Here is a 21,822-nt window from a genome sequence, read left to right on the forward strand (position 1 = left end):
CTTTATTATGGCCTATAAGTACATGTAAGGTCTCAGCTGTATATCTACAGCTACTTTGATTTTTAGTTCTTTCAGTATACCAGACCACAGGACCTTTGCACATGCTGCTTCCCTTGCCACCATTAAAGAAATAGATGAGTCAAAAACAAAAAGAAAATCCAAATTCTTATCCTTAGTGTACCTTAACTTGTTATGTGACATTATGCAAGTTACTTAACCTTTTAGTTCTTCGGGTTTCTTAACCTAAGGTGAAGTAGTTGAATCAAATGACCTACAGGTTCTCTCAGTTTTAAATTGTGAATTTATCAGAAATCATTTTGATGGGAAAGAAACAGAACTATAACAGTTGCCCTGTGGCTTTTAACTATAACTTGGCTGTAAGTATGTAGCACATATTTGTTCTACTTTCTATTTACTTAAACATTAATCATTTTCAAAAATTACTTTATTAGTTGCTCTATTTGAGTAAAGCAAGGTTTGAGTTTGGAAGTGATTATTAAATTCATAAATTATCTCTACTTCTGGAATCTTGTATCTTGGATTCTGATTTTGTCACTGCTTTTAGCACTTTAACCACTATGATGAGAGATAATTTTATATACTTTTAAGTAATTACTGGAGGGGCACCTGAGTGGCTCAGTTGGTTAAGCGTCCGACTTCGGCTCAGGTCATGATCTCACAGTTCATGGGTTCAAGCCCCGCATTAGGCTCTGTGCTGACAGCTCGGAGCCTGGAGCCTGCTTCAGATTCTGTGTCTCCCTCTCTCTCTGACCCTCCCCTGCTCACACTGTCTCTCTCTGTCTCTCAAAAATAAATTTAACAAAACATTAAAATTTTTTTTAATTAAAAAAAATAATTACTGGAATAAATCTTTTTTGAGAGCAGGAGAATGGGGAAAGACTTGATGGTGAAGTTGGCCTCGTCTTAAGTACATTCTCTTTTATTATCCTGATCTCTTGCCCTGTTTAATTGATGATTCTTTGTACTCTTATAAAATTCACTGTCAGAAAATGGGTAGCAGACATCAGGTAGGAAGGCTAAAGAGAGATTGAATAGATATTTGAGAATTAGTGATTTTAGGAGAATGTATATGTTGATCTCTAGAAAGTGTTGCTTATTAAGTAATACTGTCAACCATTAAGTACTCTATAGTCTTTTCAAATACATTTTCAGTCCTTAACTTTGTCCATTAGTCCCCAAACTTGGAAATCATGTCATAAGTGGATAATTTGATTAACAGCCTAGCCCAAAAGAGCTTTTTAAAAAACATTTCATCTTAGGATTGCCTTAAGATTCTACTGTTAGTAAGCACTGTTTATAAAATGTTTCATATATTTATTTATAACTAAGAACAGGTTACATCTTCCCTTACTTACATCTGGAGTTGGATTGACATCAAATACTAAAAAAGTTTGGGTGTTGAGAGGTAGTAAAGATTCTGTTAGGCAATCGTAACTTCATATATTGACAGAAGACTCAAGTATCTACTTCATTCATTAGGGATCCAAAATTACAGAACCAAAAAAAATTGCTTCAGACTTTTGCCAGCTAGAACAAGTCATGAACTAAATGTTTCTCAGTTGGGGATATGAAGTTTGCTGATGTTCCATTTTGTATTTCATATTCCTCAACCAAGTAACTAATCTTTAAATACCAGTATCTATAAATAAGATTTATACCTTAAATTTACTTTCAGTATCTTGAGTGTAGAACATAAAGTCAAAACTCCTTGATAATGCCTTGTTTCTTTAAATTCTTTGAACATATGTACAGTATATATATTTTTATACATTCTTTTGGTAAACTAGTTACTTAAGTTATTTTTTCAGGAAAGGTCATTTCTGAGTGTAGAACCAATCGTTAGGATCCTGGGGAGCTGTTTTCCACACCTTAAAAATGTCCTCATCTTCCTTTGAAGGGCATTAATGTGGAACAGAAGATTGAATCATCTACTCTTTTATAGAGATGTTGAAAACGGTGGGTACAGTTCTTTGGGAGGAAGAGCTTGGAATTGTCACTTTAACAAAGAGTAAAATTCTCAGAGTTCTAGTAATACAGATTTTCTAGGGAAGGGGGAAAGAGAAAACTCTCAGAATATATAATTTACCATAAAGTAAAAAAGGAAAATAGCTTTAGTACGCTTCCTGTCCATGTAGTTGAGATTTACCCAGGATTTGAAGTTGTCAATGGGAAAAGTAGTATTTGTTAGCTGTTAGGTATTACTTTGTGAAAAATCCTATAAAACTTTGATTCATCTTTCCCTTGATAAGAGGGCAACAAAACTTTCTCTGGTAATCACAGAAACAACAAATGTCTAATGACTAAAGTTTTGCTTGTATTTTAAACTAATAGACATGCTTTGAGATCTTGCCCACAGAACTTTAAACCACGAAAAGCTCTGAGAAAATCAGTTACAACCTCCCTGTCCATTTCTTTCACATCATTAAGTTACTAGCTGATTTTCAAGCGTGCTAGGTCTATTTATTTTCTGAAGTGTCATCAAAGAGAGGTACTACAGGGCCAGTGGAAGACATTAAGGATTTGCTTTGCTTTTTATCTAATGGAAACCATGGTTTACCTAAAGGAAACCATGACTATCTAAAGAAAATTCCCCACTTTTATTTTATTGAAAATAGATTACTTATTTAGCAAATGACTGTGATTTGTCTGAAATCATTGTAGCCCAAACCCAGAGAAGAGCAAAAATCAAATTGAAAATTTAAGAGTATTTGTCCAAAGTTGTATTCAGGACATGAAAGATTAGATGTAGAAATCAAGTAGACTGAATGCTGAATTTAATTATGTGTCATTTTTCTCAAATCAAAAATATTCTTTTTTAGTTTTGGAGTTTTGGAGAACTGCTTGAATTTGAAAGAAAAAATATATTGGAAAATGAAAAAGTTTTAGTGTAGTTGGTTCTTAATATCGAAATTATAGCTCAACTTAATACCTTTTCTCGAAGAACATGAAAATGTAGTTGAACTGAGTAATGTGGCCCTGTAGTTTTCTTGCGTTTTACATAAGGAGCTGTTTTTACTTTATAAATTATATTGAGATACAATAACATTTTGCCTACTGGAAATAATATTTTCATTTGTTCAGTATTTGGCTTTCAATGGTCAAGAGGGAAGGGAAGTAATGTATTTATCACTTTCTAAGTGCTAAATCTCACATTTCACTATCTTATTATCTATGTTGTTTCTGACTTAAAATACTTAATATGCAAGTTACTTGTTATGATATAAATAAATATGCCTTTAAAATGTACCTCCAAGTATTTTTTTTAACTGACTTAGCAAAACAACAATTTTCTTAGTTTCTTCTCTCTCAGTTTTGGCGATGTATATTATTTTGAAAACAAGTGGTATTATATCCAGCAAATGTACCAAAATAACAATTTTAGGCATACTGTACTATGTAGTGAGATAGCATGTGCATATGACAAAATCCTAAGTATTATCTGGAAGTGTAACTGCTAGAGATCCCCAAATAGTGTTAGTGTGTTAAGACAGAAGACATTTTTAGCTGTCTTTTTGAAAACATTCCCCAAACACTTACTATTTCAAATTATTCTCCTTTCTCATTTATGTTATAGTTCAAGAAACATTATTAGTAATTTCAATTCAAATTGAAATATAAATATGTGAATAAAAGTATTAAATACTTAAAACATTTAATAGTTATAATTCATTTAGTTTAAAATTGCTGAGAAATACAGACAGTACACATGGTTACCACATGATTGAAATCATAGTCACTTTTAGACTTTGAACAACTTGTTTAGGGTTTTTTTTTTTTAATGAAGAGGAAGGAACAGATCAAAATGGCTCAGAAAAATAAAATAGTATGTATGTATACAGAATAGAATACATTTTAATGCTTAACACATTGAATACAATTTTATTATAACTTTAAATGTCCACATATTTATTTTCTTTCAGAGGTGGAGAAGTAGTTGTCCAAGAAAACACTTTTCACAGTAGAAGGAACTTAGAGGTTCCCAGTGAAGTCCCAGCGGTTTTATTTCAGGCAGCTTATATTGTAGACTCATTGTCAAATATCTTACTTTTTAAGGTCTGTAGGTTATGTTGAATAAAGTTCTCTGTGTTGTGAACTTCAGAGAATCTGAAGTCACTTCTCCTAGTGGACCAGTTTTTCATTTTTATCGAATTCTGAATTGTGTCCGACGTGAAATAGTAAACTATAGGGTCAAAGCAACAGTTTGAAACGGCAATGCAGAGAGTGATTGGATACATAGTCCTCACTGCTGTCACTGCTGAACAATTAACAAACGTTTGTGTTCTCATAAGAGAATATAAAATAAGGTTGATGTTGTAAGGCACGAAACAGAAGCAGAATATGACCAAATGTACAAAAATCATTTTTAAAATTTTAGTTTTGTTTATTTTGCTTCTACTTAATGTAACAGGTTTATTTAAAGTCCTTAGCACCATACTAGAACAAGTTACATTTAAAATTAGAGGAATAAAAAATCCTACTATTTCGATGAAAATTACAATCCTTGAGAGATACGTTTTCCATGTGGCTTCTGGAAATTTTTCAAAGCAGGCTTCTGAGGCATTGTTACCCTGAGAGTGGGTAGACTGAAAAAAAACTGCTGGTGCACTTCCTCCTATCACAGTTAGCCACACAGCAATGCACACGATTTTTGCATTTCGTTTGGTTCTTAGAGTTTTTGACTTAAATGGGTGGACAATTGCCAGAAACCGATCCACACTTATACAAGTTAAGAACAGAATGCTTCCATACATGTTGGTATAAAATAGCATCACTGAAATTTTACAAAGTTGATCTCCAAATGGCCAATTCTGGGTTGCAAAGTAAAAAATCCTAAACGGTAAAGTAAAAACGAAAAGCAAGTCTGACATTGCCAAGTTAATCATGTACGTTGTAGTTTCATTTCGCACTTTGAGGGTGCAGATGAAAATGTATATGGCAACACAGTTGGATATTAACCCAAGCACAAATACCATACTAAACATGCACCCGTACAAAGTGTACTTAAAGGAGTCATCGTAGTAGCATTGGGAGCTGTTGTTGCTTACCATTATAAAGGCACCTCCAGGTCACAGTGTTGAAGTCCTTTGGTCTGCTGCAGTCTTCTTTGGTATTCGGATTGTGACCAGTTTATAACCTCCAGAGTATTTGCAAATTCTTTGTGGGTGGTTTTATAAATACTTCCTTTTTCTTCGAAATCTCAACAGGAAACATGAAATTTGTTGTTGTAAATTTTCCACTTGGTTCTTCAAACGGGAAAATACTCTGATTTTCAAATTTCCAGCAAATCCGTGAATCCAGGGTTTAGGTAGCTGACGAACAACTTAAAAGAAAAATGTAGTCAGTGAAACCAGGTTGTTAGATTATAAATTTAAAGAAAAGCTGTGTTTTGAAACAGGAATGAAAGTGCTCGTCTGGTAAACTTGTATTTCAGTAGGCAAGCGAATATTTCAAAATTGAAGTTTCTTTATGTTCCAGAATATTTAAGCTAAAGTTAGCAATCTTTTTTGCTTTTCAGTGCAGAGTTTCAGAGACTTAAACATTCCCAGTTTGGTCTCACTTACTTCTTGTTCCTTTTAAATAAGATTTTCCTTTTTGGTATTCCTGAAGTGGATTCCAGATGGTAGTAAGCAGAAGAGTCTTTAAAGTTTCCAAAATAAATTCCTAGGCGTGTTAGCTCTTGCTGAATTGAAGACTTTCCTCCGTTGCCAGATGTATCGTGAGATGGGCTTTCTCTGCAGTGGAAAAGAAAGGCTCGGTAGATTTGTAATGTGACATCACAGGAAGAAGAGGCTGGGCTTGGACAAAGAGAGGTTTCAGCCCGTTTGTTTGCAGTTCCTTTAATCTGATAATGTGTCTGCTGGGAATATACCTAGGAGGCTTGCAAATGGTCACTGGCAGTTTAGCTGAGCCTCTGCCCTTTAACTCTTTTTAGGCAGAAATGCCTTCTGGGATGTTGGCCACCTCACGAAGAGTTTTCTTTCTTTTCTTTCTTTGTATTTGGTAGTAATAGTTAAGAAAGAAATCAGTATTAAACCCATTTTTCTCTTACTGTTTTTGTGTTTGGAATAGGACTTTTTTTTAAGAAATAAAATGTATAGGAGTGTATATTTATAAATTTAAATTGTTTGTGGTATCTTAAAAACTGTTTAGGAGAAACTTAATCTTTAGGAATAAAAAGGACTTGACTGACCAGTGGTGGTTTTTTGCCACTCTTGGCTTTTGTTTGGCATAATTGTTCTTCAAGATTTAATTGGTGTGATTGTGAGTGGCTCCAATCCTGAATCTCTTCAGTTTTTGATGAAGGAATTTTCTAATATTCTTTCCTCTTTCCTATAAAATCGAGTTAATTTTTTAGAGCACTTTCAATTTCTAAATAACCACATTCACCAAGGAATAAATTCAAGAATGTTCATATTTGTTGTGGTATATTAATCTTTTTTACACACAGAGTTAAATTGCATCTTTTTAAATGAACTTTCCCTCACCCCTCCCCCATTGATTGAAGTAAGTTTTGCAGCATACAGGTTACACTACTTGGCTAAATTTTAGGTTCATAATTTTATTTTCCTTACCCCTAGCCCACACCTTACGTACTCTTAATATGATGTTAACTATATTCAGATTTTGTCTTTAGTTAAAAGCTCCTATGAGTTTATGAATATATTTAAAGGATACTCATTTTTTAAAGGCCACAGAAATTAGAGGAATAAAATATGTGTTCGATGGGGATAATTGAATATAGATTACCTTGAGGTAATTATTACCTTGAGGATTGAAGATACCACAACCTTTGGACACATACTTGGTTTTTTTTGTTCTAAATTACCATTTTTTAGAAAAGGCTAGATCCAGTTCTGTTTTACTGTTGCTATTTTCTTTTTTTTTTTAATATTCTTAATACTTATGTTTGAGAGAGCACAGGCAGGGGAGGGGCAGAAAGAGAGGACAGAAGGTCTGAAGCAGGCTCTGCACTGACAGCAGTGAGCCCAAAGCTGGGCTCGAACTTACTAACTGATGGGCTCACTCACTGTGAGATCAAGACCTGAGCCAAAGTCGGACACCTAACTGACTGAGCCACCCAGGTACCCTGACTGTTGCTCTTTTCTAGTTTGGTTCAGTTTGGACCAAAACTCTTCCCAAGTATCAATTTTAAAAATTTAGAGAATTTGTGAGTGATTTGTTTTTCCTTTGTAAATTACATAACTAATTTAAAAGTAATACATTGCAATAATACACTTTAATACCTCTTTAATTATCAAATTAAGTTTCACAATGCTTATTGTTTGTTGATAAATCCTGCCTGACTTGTATTACTTTTTTTGTTTTGACTGGGAAATTTATAATAAAGAGACACCAAAAAATGAGTATTATTTATAATCAATAAGCTTAAACATTAAAGGGCTGAATTCTTTGTGTATTGCATTTGTATGGAAAAGAGTTAAGCCTGTGTGTGTTCATATCAGAAGTAGGTGAATAGTAACAAGATAAGTAGTTAATAAGCTTGTATTCTTTTTATTATTATTTATTTATTTTGAGAGAGATAGAGAGCAAGCAAGGGATGGGCAGAAAGGGAGAGGGAGAGGGAGAGAGAATCCTAAGCAGGTTCCACACTGTCAGTGCAGAGCCCCATGGAAGGCTCCATCTCATGAACCATGAGGTCATGACCTCAGCTGAAACCAAGAGTCGGATGCTTAACTGACTGAGTCACCTAGTTGCACAATAAGCTTGTATTCTTATTAGAGAAAATTTTTCAGTTATAGTTTCTTAGTAGTCTATTACTTTTATACTCTCTTTAGTCATCATTAAATAATGAACTAATAAGCAGTTATATGCCCTGACCTTGTTTACTGCTTTCATTTTGAATATGCCATTTACTCAAAGAGTTAAAAAATTGTGTTAATTCTATATTGGAATATTCTTCTACATTTTGATGTTATTTACAGGACTTATTTACCTGTTTATTTCTGGTTTTTCATATTTGAGTTGTTTTGAATTAAGCTTTTTATTATCAGTATATTAGTATATATTTGTATTTCTAATTTTTATATAGTGTTTGACCCTTAGTAGATACTCATGTGTTTATTGGTGAATAAATCATATCCATAAACTTTAATTTTTTGAAAGGTGTTTCTGCTGAGCAAAAAAAAACAAAAAACAGAGGGCCTGTCTGCTTCAGGGAAGATCATTAAATGCAGGATTTTTCGAGATATTTATGTTGACTTCTAATTAAGGAACCAAAGTGAAATTAGGTACCTTGGAAATTCCTTAGACTAAGATTTGAAAAATATGTAGTAATACTTGGAAAGGGAGTTAAATAATGTAGGGAATTGAGTGTATTTAATAGGTATATTGTATTTGATAGCTTCAGGCCAAACTTATATTAATACAAGATTTGTATACTTCTGAAGGTTAAGTCTGTGAATCAGCTTGTTTCTTGTGTGAGGTTTCCATTGGGGTGAAATAACATGTACCACGTTTTGGAAATTTAGTGAATCTCATTATGCAAGTCATCACTTCTAAAGCTTTAATTGTATCAGAAAGTCAATTAAATAACTGGCTAGTCTATAAAATAGATGTTTGACTTACTACAATAATGATATAAATCATTTAGTTGTTTATCTCATTTTTCATCAGATTGATAGAGTGTACTCAGTTAACTAGTAGAAGTTTAAGGATTTGGGTAACTTCTGAGATCTTCACTAAATTTCTGTTACAACTGTGACTTTAAGGAGGCATCAAATCTGACTTGATTCAAAATAGGCTCATAGTAATGTTTGTTGAATGAAAAAAGCTTTATTAGACACCCACTATAAACAAATAATGTGTAAAGTGTATCCCTCAGCAGTTGTTACTTTCTCTTCATTTTCATTAAGTCTGTTTTCTAGGCTTGATGGTCAAATCACTCACTTCCACTTTTCTGGGGTAACTTTGTTGTAACTTTGTTATTCTTATCTGTATGATTGTTGTAATGCCTTATCTTGTCTACTGATTTTAAGTCCTACCCTTTTCTCTTTTCCTCCTGCCAGCCTGTCACAGATCAGCTCATGAGTGAATCAACTATTTTTTATTCATTTATTACCCTTCTTGCTTCCAAAAAGAATTTAAAGCTGTTGATAATTTAAAAACTGTCATAACTGCTGGAACTAAACATTAAAATTTTATTATTATATGTAAACTATACCTAAACTTTAAAAGTCTGAAAAGTGAGTATAGAACAGTTAAAAAGTTTGAATATGAGAAATGTGAGAGAAATTGTATACATTAGTCATTTTCATTCTAAAAATTATTCATTTTGAACACTACAATGTTTATAAAAGGGAAAATAAACTTAAAACAACTTCATAACATGTTAGTAAAATAATAAAAGCCAGGTGCTAGCAACAGGGAGATAGAAGGGTGGGAAAGGCAGAATATGAAGTAATGTTAGAAAAATCGAAGCTAAGGGAAGTTGCTTCATTTGATGCAGGCCAGAAAAGGAAACCATAGTGGATTACGTCCCTTTTATTTAATGAAGGAAAACATTCCCATGTGTCAAGGAAGAAACTTTTCTTTCGCTTTATCTCAGAAATACATCGTGATTCTTTTCCACAAACCATTAAATGACCACGGCAGATTGTTTTCTAGTGGCAGAACATACACCAAATCTCATTTGCCTTCATTTCAATTCAAAACAACACCTGATGTCAAATTGTGGTTCTGAGAAACACACTGCGTGTTGGTAGATTAATATAGTTCAAATGTATGTGGCAATTTGGTTTAATGCTGAGGCAGTTTTCATAGTCTGGTGCAAGGGATCTCTACCTGAAGACCCTGCCATCTCTAAAACTACTGTTGAATTCATTCCCCCCAAGGACTGGGTCCATGGCTTTGACAGGATTCTCAATGAAGCTGTGACTAAAATACACATAAGAGACTACAGATCTTAAGAACTAAAGGATTAGCAAGTCCTGCAGGCTATTTCTCTGAAATATCTGGAAATCTCAGAAATATTTTGAAAAATTTTCTCTATGGATAGACTAGAAGAAAAAGACTATTAGATGCTAGTGCAGGTTCCTTATGAACGAAGTACCGAAGTAGGCAGTAAAATGCATATCTGTAATTTTAAAATTTTGAATAGGGAAGTGTAAATGTATAAAGAATACAGGCAGGGCGGGGCACCTGAGTGGCTCAGTCAGTTAAGCATCTGACTTCAGCTCGGGTCATGATCTCAAGGTTCGTGGGGTTCTGTGCTGACAGCGTAGAGCCTGGAGCCTGTTTCAGATTCTGTGTCTCTCTCTGCCCCTCTCCCACTCATGCTTAAGCTCTCTCGCAAAAATAAACTGTAAAAAATGTTTTTAAAAAGAGCACAGGCAAAAAATCAGAGAAGCTTGTTATGCAGTCATTTGACCTTCCTAAGATTTTGGCTACTTGGCTGTAAATTGAGGGAGCTGGACTGCTCAGAGGTCTTCCTGCCTCTATACCTGATTTGGATTCTTCAATACTATTAATGCTTAAGCTGCTAGGTTGGTTTTTTCCCTCTCAGATATAGCAAATCAAGGAGTCATTTTTCATTATTTGTGTGTAAGGATATCTAATTTTGAAAACAGGTTACACAAGAAATATGTACAAGAAATATTCTTTGCTTAAGCCAAGAGAAGAATTTTGTTAACATGTTGTTATACTGTATAGATTTAACATTGAGAAAAGACTTTCCTTTGTATTTCTTTAGCATTCTTCTTTAAAAGGCTTTTCTTTCCAAAGCACAAATAAGATATCATGTTCTTACTATAAAATTGATCAAAACTTTTTTTAATGTTTATTTTTGAGACATAGAGAAACAGAGCACAAGTGGGGGAGAGGCAGAGAGAGAGGGAGACACAGTATCTGAATCAGGCTCCAGGCTCTGAATTGTCAGCATAGAATCTGATACAGGACTCAAACTCACAAACCTCAAGATCATGACCTGAGCCAAAGTCGGATGCTTAACCGACTGAGCCACTCAGGCACCCCTGATCAAAACTTTAAAGTATTTTCTTATTAAAAGTTGTGATGCCCATAATTGTAGTTATGCCTAAGATAACATTATGAGATTTGAAAAATAATTGGATAGGAGAGCATGTGAAACTTAAACTGAATTAATGTTCAAATTCAAAGTAAAGTGCGGAACAGTGAAATTTTAAAATGTAAGAAAAATACTCTCAACTTGTTTTGAATGTAGCAAATGTTTATCTTGATGAGATGTGACTCTTCAGTGTTCTCTTCCAAATCAGATTTACACTTATTTTTAAAAATGTTTTATTTTTTTATTTTGAGAGAGAGAGCATGTGTGTACGTGCTATCAGTTGAGGAGAGAGAGACAGGGAGAGAGCAAATTGCAAGCAGGCTCTGCTTAATGTGTGGGGCTCCATCCTAGGAACCTTCAGATCAAGACCTGAGTTGAAATCAGTGGTTGGACAGAGTCACCAAGGCACCCCTTAAATTTACACTTATTAAAAAAGCCAAAGTTTTCTCATTTGGGAGTCTTATAAAAATTTATATTTAAGTTCATACATGAACAAAACTTTCAGTTTGAGTAATGAACATTTGTCATTTATGACAATAAAGTATATTCATTTTATATAAAAAGATCTTTTAACCTAACAAGAAAATGTATTAAATTCTATACCAATTTAGTATTATTGTAAGTGTGTTGATATCATTTGAAAGTGGCTTACCTTTCTATCATTACACTATCAGTACACTTAGTACTTTTTGTTACTCTTTACTGGAGCATGAGTCATTTACCCAAGTTCAAAGAGTTGAACTTGCTTATACTGTGGGGTGGAAGTAGAAGAAAGATGTAAAGGGTGATGAATCATAATTTATAGCAAAGTAAAAGTAGATGGAAACGGTGGTTGAAGTAGGTTCAAGCAAAGAAGGTAAAGGAAATTAAGAGGAGCAGGAATGTTGTTTGTGGTATGAGACTTAAAACTTGAGTAAACATATTTATCACTGCCAACACTTGAGATGCCCCTTTCTTTTTTCCTGTCTCGGCCTGCTCCCCACTCCTTCTTTACTGCCTCTTAAAATCCTATCGCGTTTTTTATGGAGTCCTCTCAATTTCATAAAATTTTTTCCTGTACTTCCAGAGTACTTACTTTGTCTTCCTTTTAAGACCTATTCATGCAAGTCAATAAAGATGAAAAACAAAGAAATAACTGCAATACAGAGTTTAATAGTAGGTCTTTATACAGAGTGGAGATGAGAGTCAACGAAGTCAGTTAAAGGGCCTTCAGAGTAGATGATAACTAAAGAAGGCTAGCCTTTAAAGTTGAATAACAGTTTTAAATTTTAAGTCCTGAAGGCTAGAGTCATGCCTGGTGGTAGTGTCGTATTTTTCAACCAAAAACACATAAAATGATTTGAGTGATGATTTTTCAATTTTCTCAAGAATGCCATATAATTCCATAATTTCTAGAAAAGAAGTTATTTTATTACATACACTGTATGCTTTGGGGCATAAGGGTTTAGTTTGGTCACAAAATGCAGTCATGGAAGGCCATAGTTTGGTTGTGGTTTTCAAAAGTCTTTTACCTACTTTTGAAGCAGGTAGATACTGTGTAAAAAAAAAAAAAATCTAGATGTTAAGGGTCCAAGATTTGTGACATTGAACAAATAGTTTAACTTAGCTATTATTCATTTATAAAAGAAGAATATTGAACTAGATCTTTAAAATCCTTTTCAGACCTTATATTTCTAATTTAATCTTCATACAGATTTTGAATGAAAGAACATACTGTTTCCAAGAAACTGAAAATCAGAGAAGTTGTGATTTGTCTAGAATTATGAAAGTGATTAAATTATGAAAGCCAGAACTAGAAACCAGATCCTCACCATTAAATACCCAGCCCAGTTCCTTGTACTTCTTTGTCAGATTAGAGAATACAATTCAGTGAGTGTATGGGGAGCTGGAGCTAGTATTCTATCTAGTTCCTTGATGCCTAATCATGCTTTCCTGAAAGAACAGATGGATTCCAACCTTCTTTTTTCTTATCAACATAAAATAGGAACCTTGGTTCATAACTTAGGTAAATGTCAAGCAGAGAAAAATCCTTGTTTGTTGTATGTATAAGCTATATAGCCTTTTTGGGGAAACACTGTAGTCTAAAATTATGACAGATTTAGCTTAATTTCTTACATTAAAATCATACTGCAACCATATTTTACTTTTAGGCTCACCTATACTGATGTTATTCATTCATTCATTCATTCATTCATTTATTCATTCATGCATTCATTTAGAGGGCGAAGTGGGGACAGGGGCAGAGGGAGAAAGAAAGAGAATTTTAAGCAGGCTCCATGCTCTCAGTACAGAGCCTGATGCAGGGCTTGATCCCACAACCCTGAGATCATGACCTGAGCTGAAATCAAGAGTTGGATGCTCAAGTGACTGAGCCACCCAGGCACCCCATACTGATTTAAAAAAAAAAAGTTGGAAATGGAAAAACTATTGTGCCAATTTTATTTAGGGGAAGGAAATATTTCTTTTTTCAAATAATTAGAACAAAGGTTTACTGTGAATAGTAATTGAACATTTTTTAACACTGTTTATTATCAGAAACCCAGGTACTCTTCAGTTATATTTCAATAAGCATTTGTTGACTTTATCTATTATTGAAATGTGGAGAAAGGGAAGGATTGCTCTTTTAGGATGCTCCTGAAAAACTAAATAATTGTGACCAGAAAGCTGCTCTTTGATACACCTGAGTTTTGTTTCATTTGTTCCCACTAATGAAATTGTGTTTTAGGAAAACCAAGTTCAGTGCTTTGGAGTGACTCAGAGGCAAGTTGCTGAAAGTACATTGTTGAGTTACATGTATACATCTGTAAAAGGCTCATAGGGAATGCCATAAGAAGCTAGAAGGATTGATTGGGTAGTTCTCAGAATGCCTTGGAAGAGTCTTGATGTCTTAGACAAACATTGCTGATGTGATTCATAGGAGAGAAACAGCTTGAAACTATACTTAAAAAAGAACTTTGACCCTACATAAGGAGGTTTTTTTTAATGAATATACATTCTGTATTTTTGAAAATTCAAATGTTTTAAAAAATATATGTCTCTTTTAAAAATGATTCCTTGCTTAGATTTTTTGATTAACTGATGTCACTCTCATTAACTAAGATAATTCTGTATTAGCAGTAATCAACTAGAAAATGTAATGGAGAAAATATTCCACTTAAAATAGCAAGTAGTGTAAAATACCTTAAGAATAAATGTAATAGGGAAAAAACAAGATCTAGATGAAAACAAATGACCCAAAACTTTAATGAAGGCCGTAAAATATACCCGAATATGTGACATGCAGTTTTACTGGAACCAATCTGAAAGTTTAATGTTATTCCACTAAATCCCATTCGATTTTCAGTGAAAGTCTTGAATAAAATGGTATATATATAGTGTGTGTATATATACATATATATACTTACATATACAGTATATATATGTATATAGTATAACCTAGCAATTTTACTTCTAAAAAAATTTCTTTGTTTCCCATTCATATTCCTATCAGTAATACCTTATTTCCCATGCCCTCCTCTAAACCAGATTATTATGAGACTTTAAACCCTTCATAAATTAATAGTTAAAAGTGGTATCTTGCTTAATTTGCATTTCTTTAGCTATGAGTGAATTTGAGTCCAGAAATATACCATGCACATGGGGAAATATAATATTAGCACTTCAGTAGAGAAAATAGATAGTTTAGAAATGCTTAATGAGTCATCAGGGAAGCAATTTAAAAAAATTAGACTTTAACTTACTCTTTATACCAAACAAAATAAATTCCAATTAAAATGAAAAATGACTCCATAAAAAATAAAGACTCCATAAATTTCTGGGAAAAAAATTGAGTGCACTTAAAAATAGAAGTAGAGGAGTAAAGTATTATGTCTACAATTTTAAAGAAAAAGATATATTTGACTAAATAATTTAGTTTTGCTCCAAGAACACACAGAGTAGGAAGAAAATGTCAGTTTATCATATTGTACTTTATATAAGATTAAAACTAATGAGGGGTGCCCAGCTGGTTCAGTCAGTGGAGCATGTGACTCTTAATCTCTGGGTCGTGAGTTTGACTCCACGTTGGGTGTACAGTGTACTTAATCAAAAAATAAATGAAATTTAATAATCCATTCAGAAAAATGGGAAAAGGATCTGAATAAGAATATAATTTTTTTCTCTTCAAAGTGGTTTGCAATTTTCGTTTGTTTTAAAGTAGGGCTTCACACCCAATATAGGACTTGAACTCACAACCCTGAGATCTAGAGTCATAGGTTATACTGGCTAAGGTAGCCAGGTGCCCTAGTTCAGTTTTTGATACCCAAATTACTATTTTTATTTTCTTAGGTTTTGGCCTTTAAAATAAAAATGAGTATACATAATTTAGATTCTTTTTTTCCTCTCTTTTTCTTTCAGATGACAGATTTTTAAGATCTAGTTCTATGAACACTATGGCAAATATGCTTAACAATGGAAACATATTTAAGCAATTATGCAGATGTTTTATTCTTAACTAGAATTCAGAGAGACTGGCTCTTTTAACAGATACTGATACCCAAGGTATATGGAAGAATTTATCAGTAAGATTCTAAACTACTACTAATCCTTTCGCAGAACAAAATTTCCGTGGTCACTTCTTTTATTGGTTTGCTGGTGTGATTATTTTAATCAAATGATTTCACATTCTTGGAAAACTTGAGTTTCCTATCCATACCAGATGTCATCAGTGCTGCCTCAGAAAGTTAGAAACAAAGGACCAGAAGGACTGACTCTACTAAAGGGCCCCTTTTAAAGCCCAGCTTTTTGTTGTTTTTAGTTAAAAGTGGACTGCTTCAGCCAGACCAAAAAACAGTTACTAGATTCTTGTCCTGATTATAGAGATAGGGAAATAGGATAGGCACATTTAAATTTGTTTTCCTTTTTATGTTGTCTTTGATCTTGGGTCTGCTGATATTTGTTTATTCAATAGCAAATATTTACAGAGTGCCAGTTGTGTGCCAAGGGCTCTTCCAGGTACTGGGATTACAGCAGAGAAAAAAATTTCTGTTTATATTATTTGAGGGAGATGGGCAGTCAACAAATAATTAGTCAAATGGTGGTAAGGTCTCTGGAGAAAAATATATCTAGGAAGAAAAGGAAAGTGTTCTATATAAGGCTAGGAAGGGCTTGCTGATAAATGGAAAAGGGACATTTGAACAGAGACATGAAAGAAGTGAAGGAATGAACCAGTCTTTAAAAATGCCCTTCCCAATTTGTATTTCCAGCCTCATCTTACATAATTCACTCACCAGGTTCATGTACCCAAAACTTTCATGGCAATTGGAAATTTCTAAGTAGCATTTCAATTTTGTAAGATTTCATATGTCTACTTCTGAGTTTTGTTTTGTGTGACACCTCATAAACTGGGATTGGCTTGGTTTGGTTTGGTTTTGGCTACTCGTCAGTGTTCTTGAAACTAAGTACTTTTAGGAGAGTACTGTCTTTCATTAAAAGGAGTCTAGATCGATAGTTCCATTTCAAGTCAGATCCCACCCCTACTTCTGCCTTTCTGTGCAATTATTGGGTTTGTCTTTTACTCTTTGATGCTTTGACTAGAACCTTATTACCTCAGGACTGAATTTTCTCCTGGATTTGGTTTCCCTGGGGGAGCAACATCTGACTGTCTGTATCAATTGACTTCCTCGACCTTTGTTAATGATCTGTCCTACATACATGCTCGAACCTGGGATCGTCAAGATACTTTCATTACAGTTGTCTCTTCTTCGTCATCACATGGTATCCTAATTTTGGATTCACCTTTAGGTTCTAGTCATTGTGTCAGTCCTTCAGGAAGCCACCTCTTTCCTTGCTTTCCTGTTGTGACACATGACTGTTACCAAGCCCTACTCTCATTCTTGGAACCATGACTTCACTTGTCTCTGACACAACTCCACCATTTTCTAGACACATAATGACATCATTCATGAGGTTGGGTTTTTAATAATTTTTTTCCTAGAAATAAATTTATTATTTATAATGTAGGAGAGATATTATTAAGGCTCTTAAAGAGCAATAATAAGAGAAACAAAAAATTAGAGAAAAGGGAGCATAACTCTACTTTTTTATTTTTAATTTTTTCTAATGTTTATTTGTTTTTGAGAGAGTGTGTGTGAGAGCAGGCAAGGGGCAGAGAGTAGGGGAGATAGAGAATCTGAACCAATCTCAAGACTCTGAGCTCTCAGCACAGAACCTGATGCGGGGCTTGAATTCGTGAACCGTGAGATCATGACCTGAGCCAGAGTCAGACACATAACCAGCTGAGCCACCCAGGCACCCCCTTTTTTTTAAGTAGTTTATTGTCAAATTAGTTTCCATACAACACCCAGTGTTCTTCCCCACAAGTGCCCTCCTCCATCACCACCACATCTTTCCCCCACTCGCCCTTCAACCCTCAGTTCGTTTTCAGTATTCAGTAGTCTCTCAAGTTTTGCGTCCCTTTCTCTCCCCAACTCTCTTTCCCTCTTCCCCTTTCCCTGGTCCTGCATTAGGTTTCTCCTGTTCTCCTGTTAGACATATGAGTACAAACATAGTATCTGTCCTTTTCTGCCTGACTTATTTTGCTTAGCATGATTCCCTTGAGGTCCATCCACTTTCCTATAAATGGCCATATTTCATTCTTTCTCATTCAGGCACCCCTTTGTTATTCTAGTAAATCAGCTGTCTGTAATTTTCCAGTTTAAAAAATATACATATATTAAACTTAAATTCCAGTTAATGTACAGTGTAATAAGTTTTAGGTGTACAATGTAGTGGTTCAACACTTCCATACATTACTCAGTGCTCATCACAGCAAGTGTGCTCCTTAATCCTCATCAGCTATTTAACCCATCCCCTCACCCCTCTCCCTTCTCCCTTTTGGTAACTGTTAGTTTGTTCTCTATAGTTAGAATCTGTTTCTTGGTTTGTCTCTCTCTTTGTATTTCCCCCTTTGTTCATTTGTTGTTTAAATTCTATGTGTGAGTAAAATCATATGGTGTTTGTCTTTCTCTGACTGATTTTGCTTAGCCTTATATTTTCCGGCTCCATCCATGTTGTTGCAAATGGCAAGATTTTAATTCTTCCCCCGCCCCACCTTTTTTTTTTTTTAAGTTTATTTATTTTGAGAGAGAGAAAATGGGACAGGGGCAGAGAGAGGGGGAGAGAATCCCAAGCAGGCTCCACACTGTTAGTGCAGAACCTGATTCAGGGCTCGAATTTACAAGCTGCAAGATCATGACCTGAGCCAAAATCAGATGTTTAACTGACTGAGCCACCCAGGTACCCCAAGATTTTATTCTTTCTGAGGGTTGAGTAATATTTCTGTGTATGTGTGTGTGTATACACAAAAAATACATACAACTTCTTTATCCATTCATCAGTTGATGGACACTTGGGCTGCTTCCATATCTTGGCTATTGTAGATAATGCTGTTGTAAACATTGGGGTGCATATATCCTTCTGAATTAGTATTTTTATATCCTTTGGGTAAATACTGAGTACTGCAATTGCCGGATCATATGGTAGTTCTACTGTTAACTTTTTGAGGAACCTCCATACTGTTTTCAGAGCAGCTCACCAGTTTGCATTTCACCAGCAGTGCAAGAGAGGTCCTCTTTTCTTCACATCCTTGCCAATATTGGTTGTTTCTTGCGTTGTTGATTTTAGCCATTCTGACAAGTATGAGGTGATACTTCATTGTAGTTTTGATTTACATTTTCCTGTGTGTTGGCCATCTGTATGATGTCTTTGGAAAATGCCTATTCCTGCCTTTTCCCCGTTTCTTCACTGGATTATTTGTTTTTTGATGTTGAGTTTGATAACTTCTTTATAAATTTTGGATACTAATTTTTTTATCCAATATGTCATTTGCAGATACCTTCTTCCATTCTGTTGGTTGCCTTTTATTTTTGTTGATTGTCTCCTTTGCTGTGCAAAAGCTCTTTATTGTGATATAATTGACATAAAACATTACATTAGTTTTAGGTGTATAGCATAATGATTCAGTATATGTATCTAGTGTGAAATGATCACCACAAAAAGTATAGTTAACATTTATTGCCATACATAGTTACAAAATTTCTCTTGTGATGAGAACTTTTAAGACTTACTATCTCTGCAACTTTCAAATATACAGTACAGTATTATTAACTGTAGTCACCATGCTGCACATTACTTTTCTCCCTTATAACTTATTTATTTTATAACTGGAATTTTGTACCTTTGACCCCCTTTACCTATTTCGCCCACCCCTCATCCCTCTGGCATTCACATCTGTTCTACATACACAGTGTTGGGTTTTTTTTTTTAATTCCACAAATAAGTGAGAACAAACTGTATTTGTTTTCCTCTGACTTACTTTACTTAGCATAATGCCCTCAAATTCCATCCATACTGTTGGAAATGGCTAGATTTTCTTTTTTATGGCTGCATAAAATATATATAGCACATTTTCTTTATCCATTCACCTATCAGTGAACACTTAGGTTCTAGGTTTGTTTGTTTTTTTTTAAGATTTTATTTTTAAGCAATCTCTACACCCAGTGTGGGGCTTGAGCCAGACAGGTGCCCCAAGATCTAGTTTTAAGTCTTTGCTAGTATACTGATGTAGTTGAAATCAAACAATAATTATCTTTGAGGTTTAGAAGCCTACACTGCTTTTTTATTTTAATGTGCTATTAGATAACATTTTCCACTGTATCTTTTACACTATGTTTTACCATAAATTTCTCAAAATGATTTTAGCCACTATCCATTTTAAACAATATGAAAAATAAATAAGTTAATTTCTGACATGATTATACATGTAAATGTAAACTATTGACATCTCTAAAATGTAACCTCTTAGGAATAGATTAACTTTTTAGACTTTAATCTTTCTTTAAAAAATACACATGGGCTTTTCTGTTTATAAAAGTACACTTAGGTTAGTTAGAAAATAGAAACAGGTACTTTGATGTTTTAAAGCATTTAAAATCATTTTGTATTTACTAGTTTATAAATATAAAAACAATGATTGGTTAGAAGCAGTAAAATTCTTGTCTAAGATATATACTGTCTGAAGAAGAGAGTTGAGACCCTGCTGCCTTGCTCTCTAATATAAAGAAGGCTTTTTCAGGGACTTCCTCAAAGCAGTATACATGCTGGAGATGAATTGGGTCAGGGAATTTCTGTCGCCAAAAAAATCCTTAAATCATTATGCTACAGAAGACAGGCTTTATTTAAAGCAAACCATTTAAAATTACTAGTCAGAAATGCGATCAAAGCTTAATCATTATTTGATAAAACGGTTTCACTGTTAATTAAAATGTCTTTTAGTAGCTATGCTCTGCATTATAAAACACTGATATCTTTGAGAAAATTTTCAGCTGAGATGGGGATAGTTTGTTTTATTCAAATTCGGTTCATTCATCACCTTTGAATTAGTTTCTTCTTGAGAAGGAGCATATCTTAAAAACTTTTATCTGTTACCTTCATATTTATTTAAAGGTTACCTGAAAATATGTTCTTAAAATATTGATAATTAGAAGAGATAATCTTTTCAATAATAATATTTTGTATTAGATAACACTATAAATTGAAACTTTAGGGGCGCCTGGGTGTCTCAGTTGGTTAAGCCTCCGGCTTTGGCTCAGGTCAGATCTCACGTTCGTGGGTTCGAGCCCCACATCAAGGCTCTGTGCAGACAGCTAGCTCAGAGCCTGGAGCCTGCTTTTGGTTCTGTGGCTCCTTCTCTCTCTGTCCCTCCCCCTCTCATGCTCTGTCTCTCTCTGTATCAAAAATAAATAAAACATTTAAAAAAATAAATAAATTGAAACTTTGAAGGTTCAGAACTCTACTTTGGTGAATCTGTTTTGGGATTCACTATTAATAATAAAAAAGATTTTTTAATTTTATTTTTTAATGTTTATATATTCTTGAGAGAGAGGGAGCGGAGGAGGAACAGAGAGAGAGGGAGACACCAAATCTGAAGATGACTCCAGGCTCTGAGCTGTCAGTACAGAGCCTGATGCGGGGCTCAAACTCAAGAACCATGAGATCATGACAAAAGCCAAAGTCAGACGCTTAACCAACTAAGCCACCCGGGAGCCCCACAAAGGAGATTTTTTAAATAGATTATTAAACCATTGTTCTGTTAGCAGAGTCCTGAAAACATCAAACATTTTGCTTCAGGTACTGGTACCACAAGACTCCTAAGATCCCCTTTCCCCATCAGGAGGCTTGGTGCAGCGAAAGGAACCAGCAGAACAGACATAGTCACAACAGGCAGCCTGTCCCAAGACTTCCTTTCCTTGCCTTAGAGACAACCGGACTGCAGAGGAACACCAGTAGAGAAGATTTTACCCACTCACCCACCCCCATGCACCTAGCTAAGACACATCTGGCAGCCTGACGTGGGAACAATGTATGTAGGTTCACATATCCACCACCACAGTCAATATACTGAACAGGTGTATCATACAAGGACCTGCATCCATCATACAAGGAGCTAAACCCACATCCCTTCAGCCCTCATGCCTGTCCTTAAACCCCTGGTCATTATTAGTTTGCCTTCTATTTTTAAATTTTTTAAATTTCAAAATATATAAATGGAATCAAATACAGTGATCTTTTTAGGATTATCTTTTTCCCCCCCACTCAGCCTTATTTTCTAGAGATGCACTTAGATATTACATGTATCAGCAGTTAATGCTTTTTAATTGCTGACTAGTATTTCATAGTATGAATGTAGTATGGTTTTTTCTTTTACTTTTTTTTAAAGTTTA

At 34.4% G+C, this 21,822-nt stretch overlaps 2 protein-coding genes across 3 annotated transcripts in view; one reads left to right on the forward strand and one right to left on the reverse strand.

Annotated features, from left to right (window-relative positions):
* The window catches only part of RB1 (RB transcriptional corepressor 1), a 177,176-nt gene that overhangs the window by 117,750 nt on the left and 37,604 nt on the right, over positions 1 to 21,822 (forward strand). The gene's annotated exons all lie outside the window — the stretch shown is intronic.
* LPAR6 (lysophosphatidic acid receptor 6) lies at positions 3,792 to 5,776 on the reverse strand. The gene is made up of 2 exons (XM_029936748.1): positions 5,583 to 5,776; positions 3,792 to 5,341 (listed from the first exon to the last, which is right to left on the reverse strand). The coding sequence occupies exon 2, from the start codon at positions 5,067 to 5,069 to the stop codon at positions 4,035 to 4,037; it is 1,035 nt and encodes a 344-aa protein (XP_029792608.1). The 5' UTR covers positions 5,070 to 5,341; positions 5,583 to 5,776; the 3' UTR covers positions 3,792 to 4,034.

The sequence above is a fragment of the Suricata suricatta genome, chromosome 4 (genome assembly GCF_006229205.1).
Source record: "Suricata suricatta isolate VVHF042 chromosome 4, meerkat_22Aug2017_6uvM2_HiC, whole genome shotgun sequence".
Taxonomy (NCBI): Eukaryota; Metazoa; Chordata; class Mammalia; order Carnivora; family Herpestidae; genus Suricata; species Suricata suricatta.

Excerpts from the sequence above, each read along its gene's own strand:
- LPAR6 (XM_029936748.1), bottom strand. The coding sequence starts at position 5,069 with ATGGTAAGCAACAACAGCTCCCAATGCTACTACGATGACTCCTTTAAG.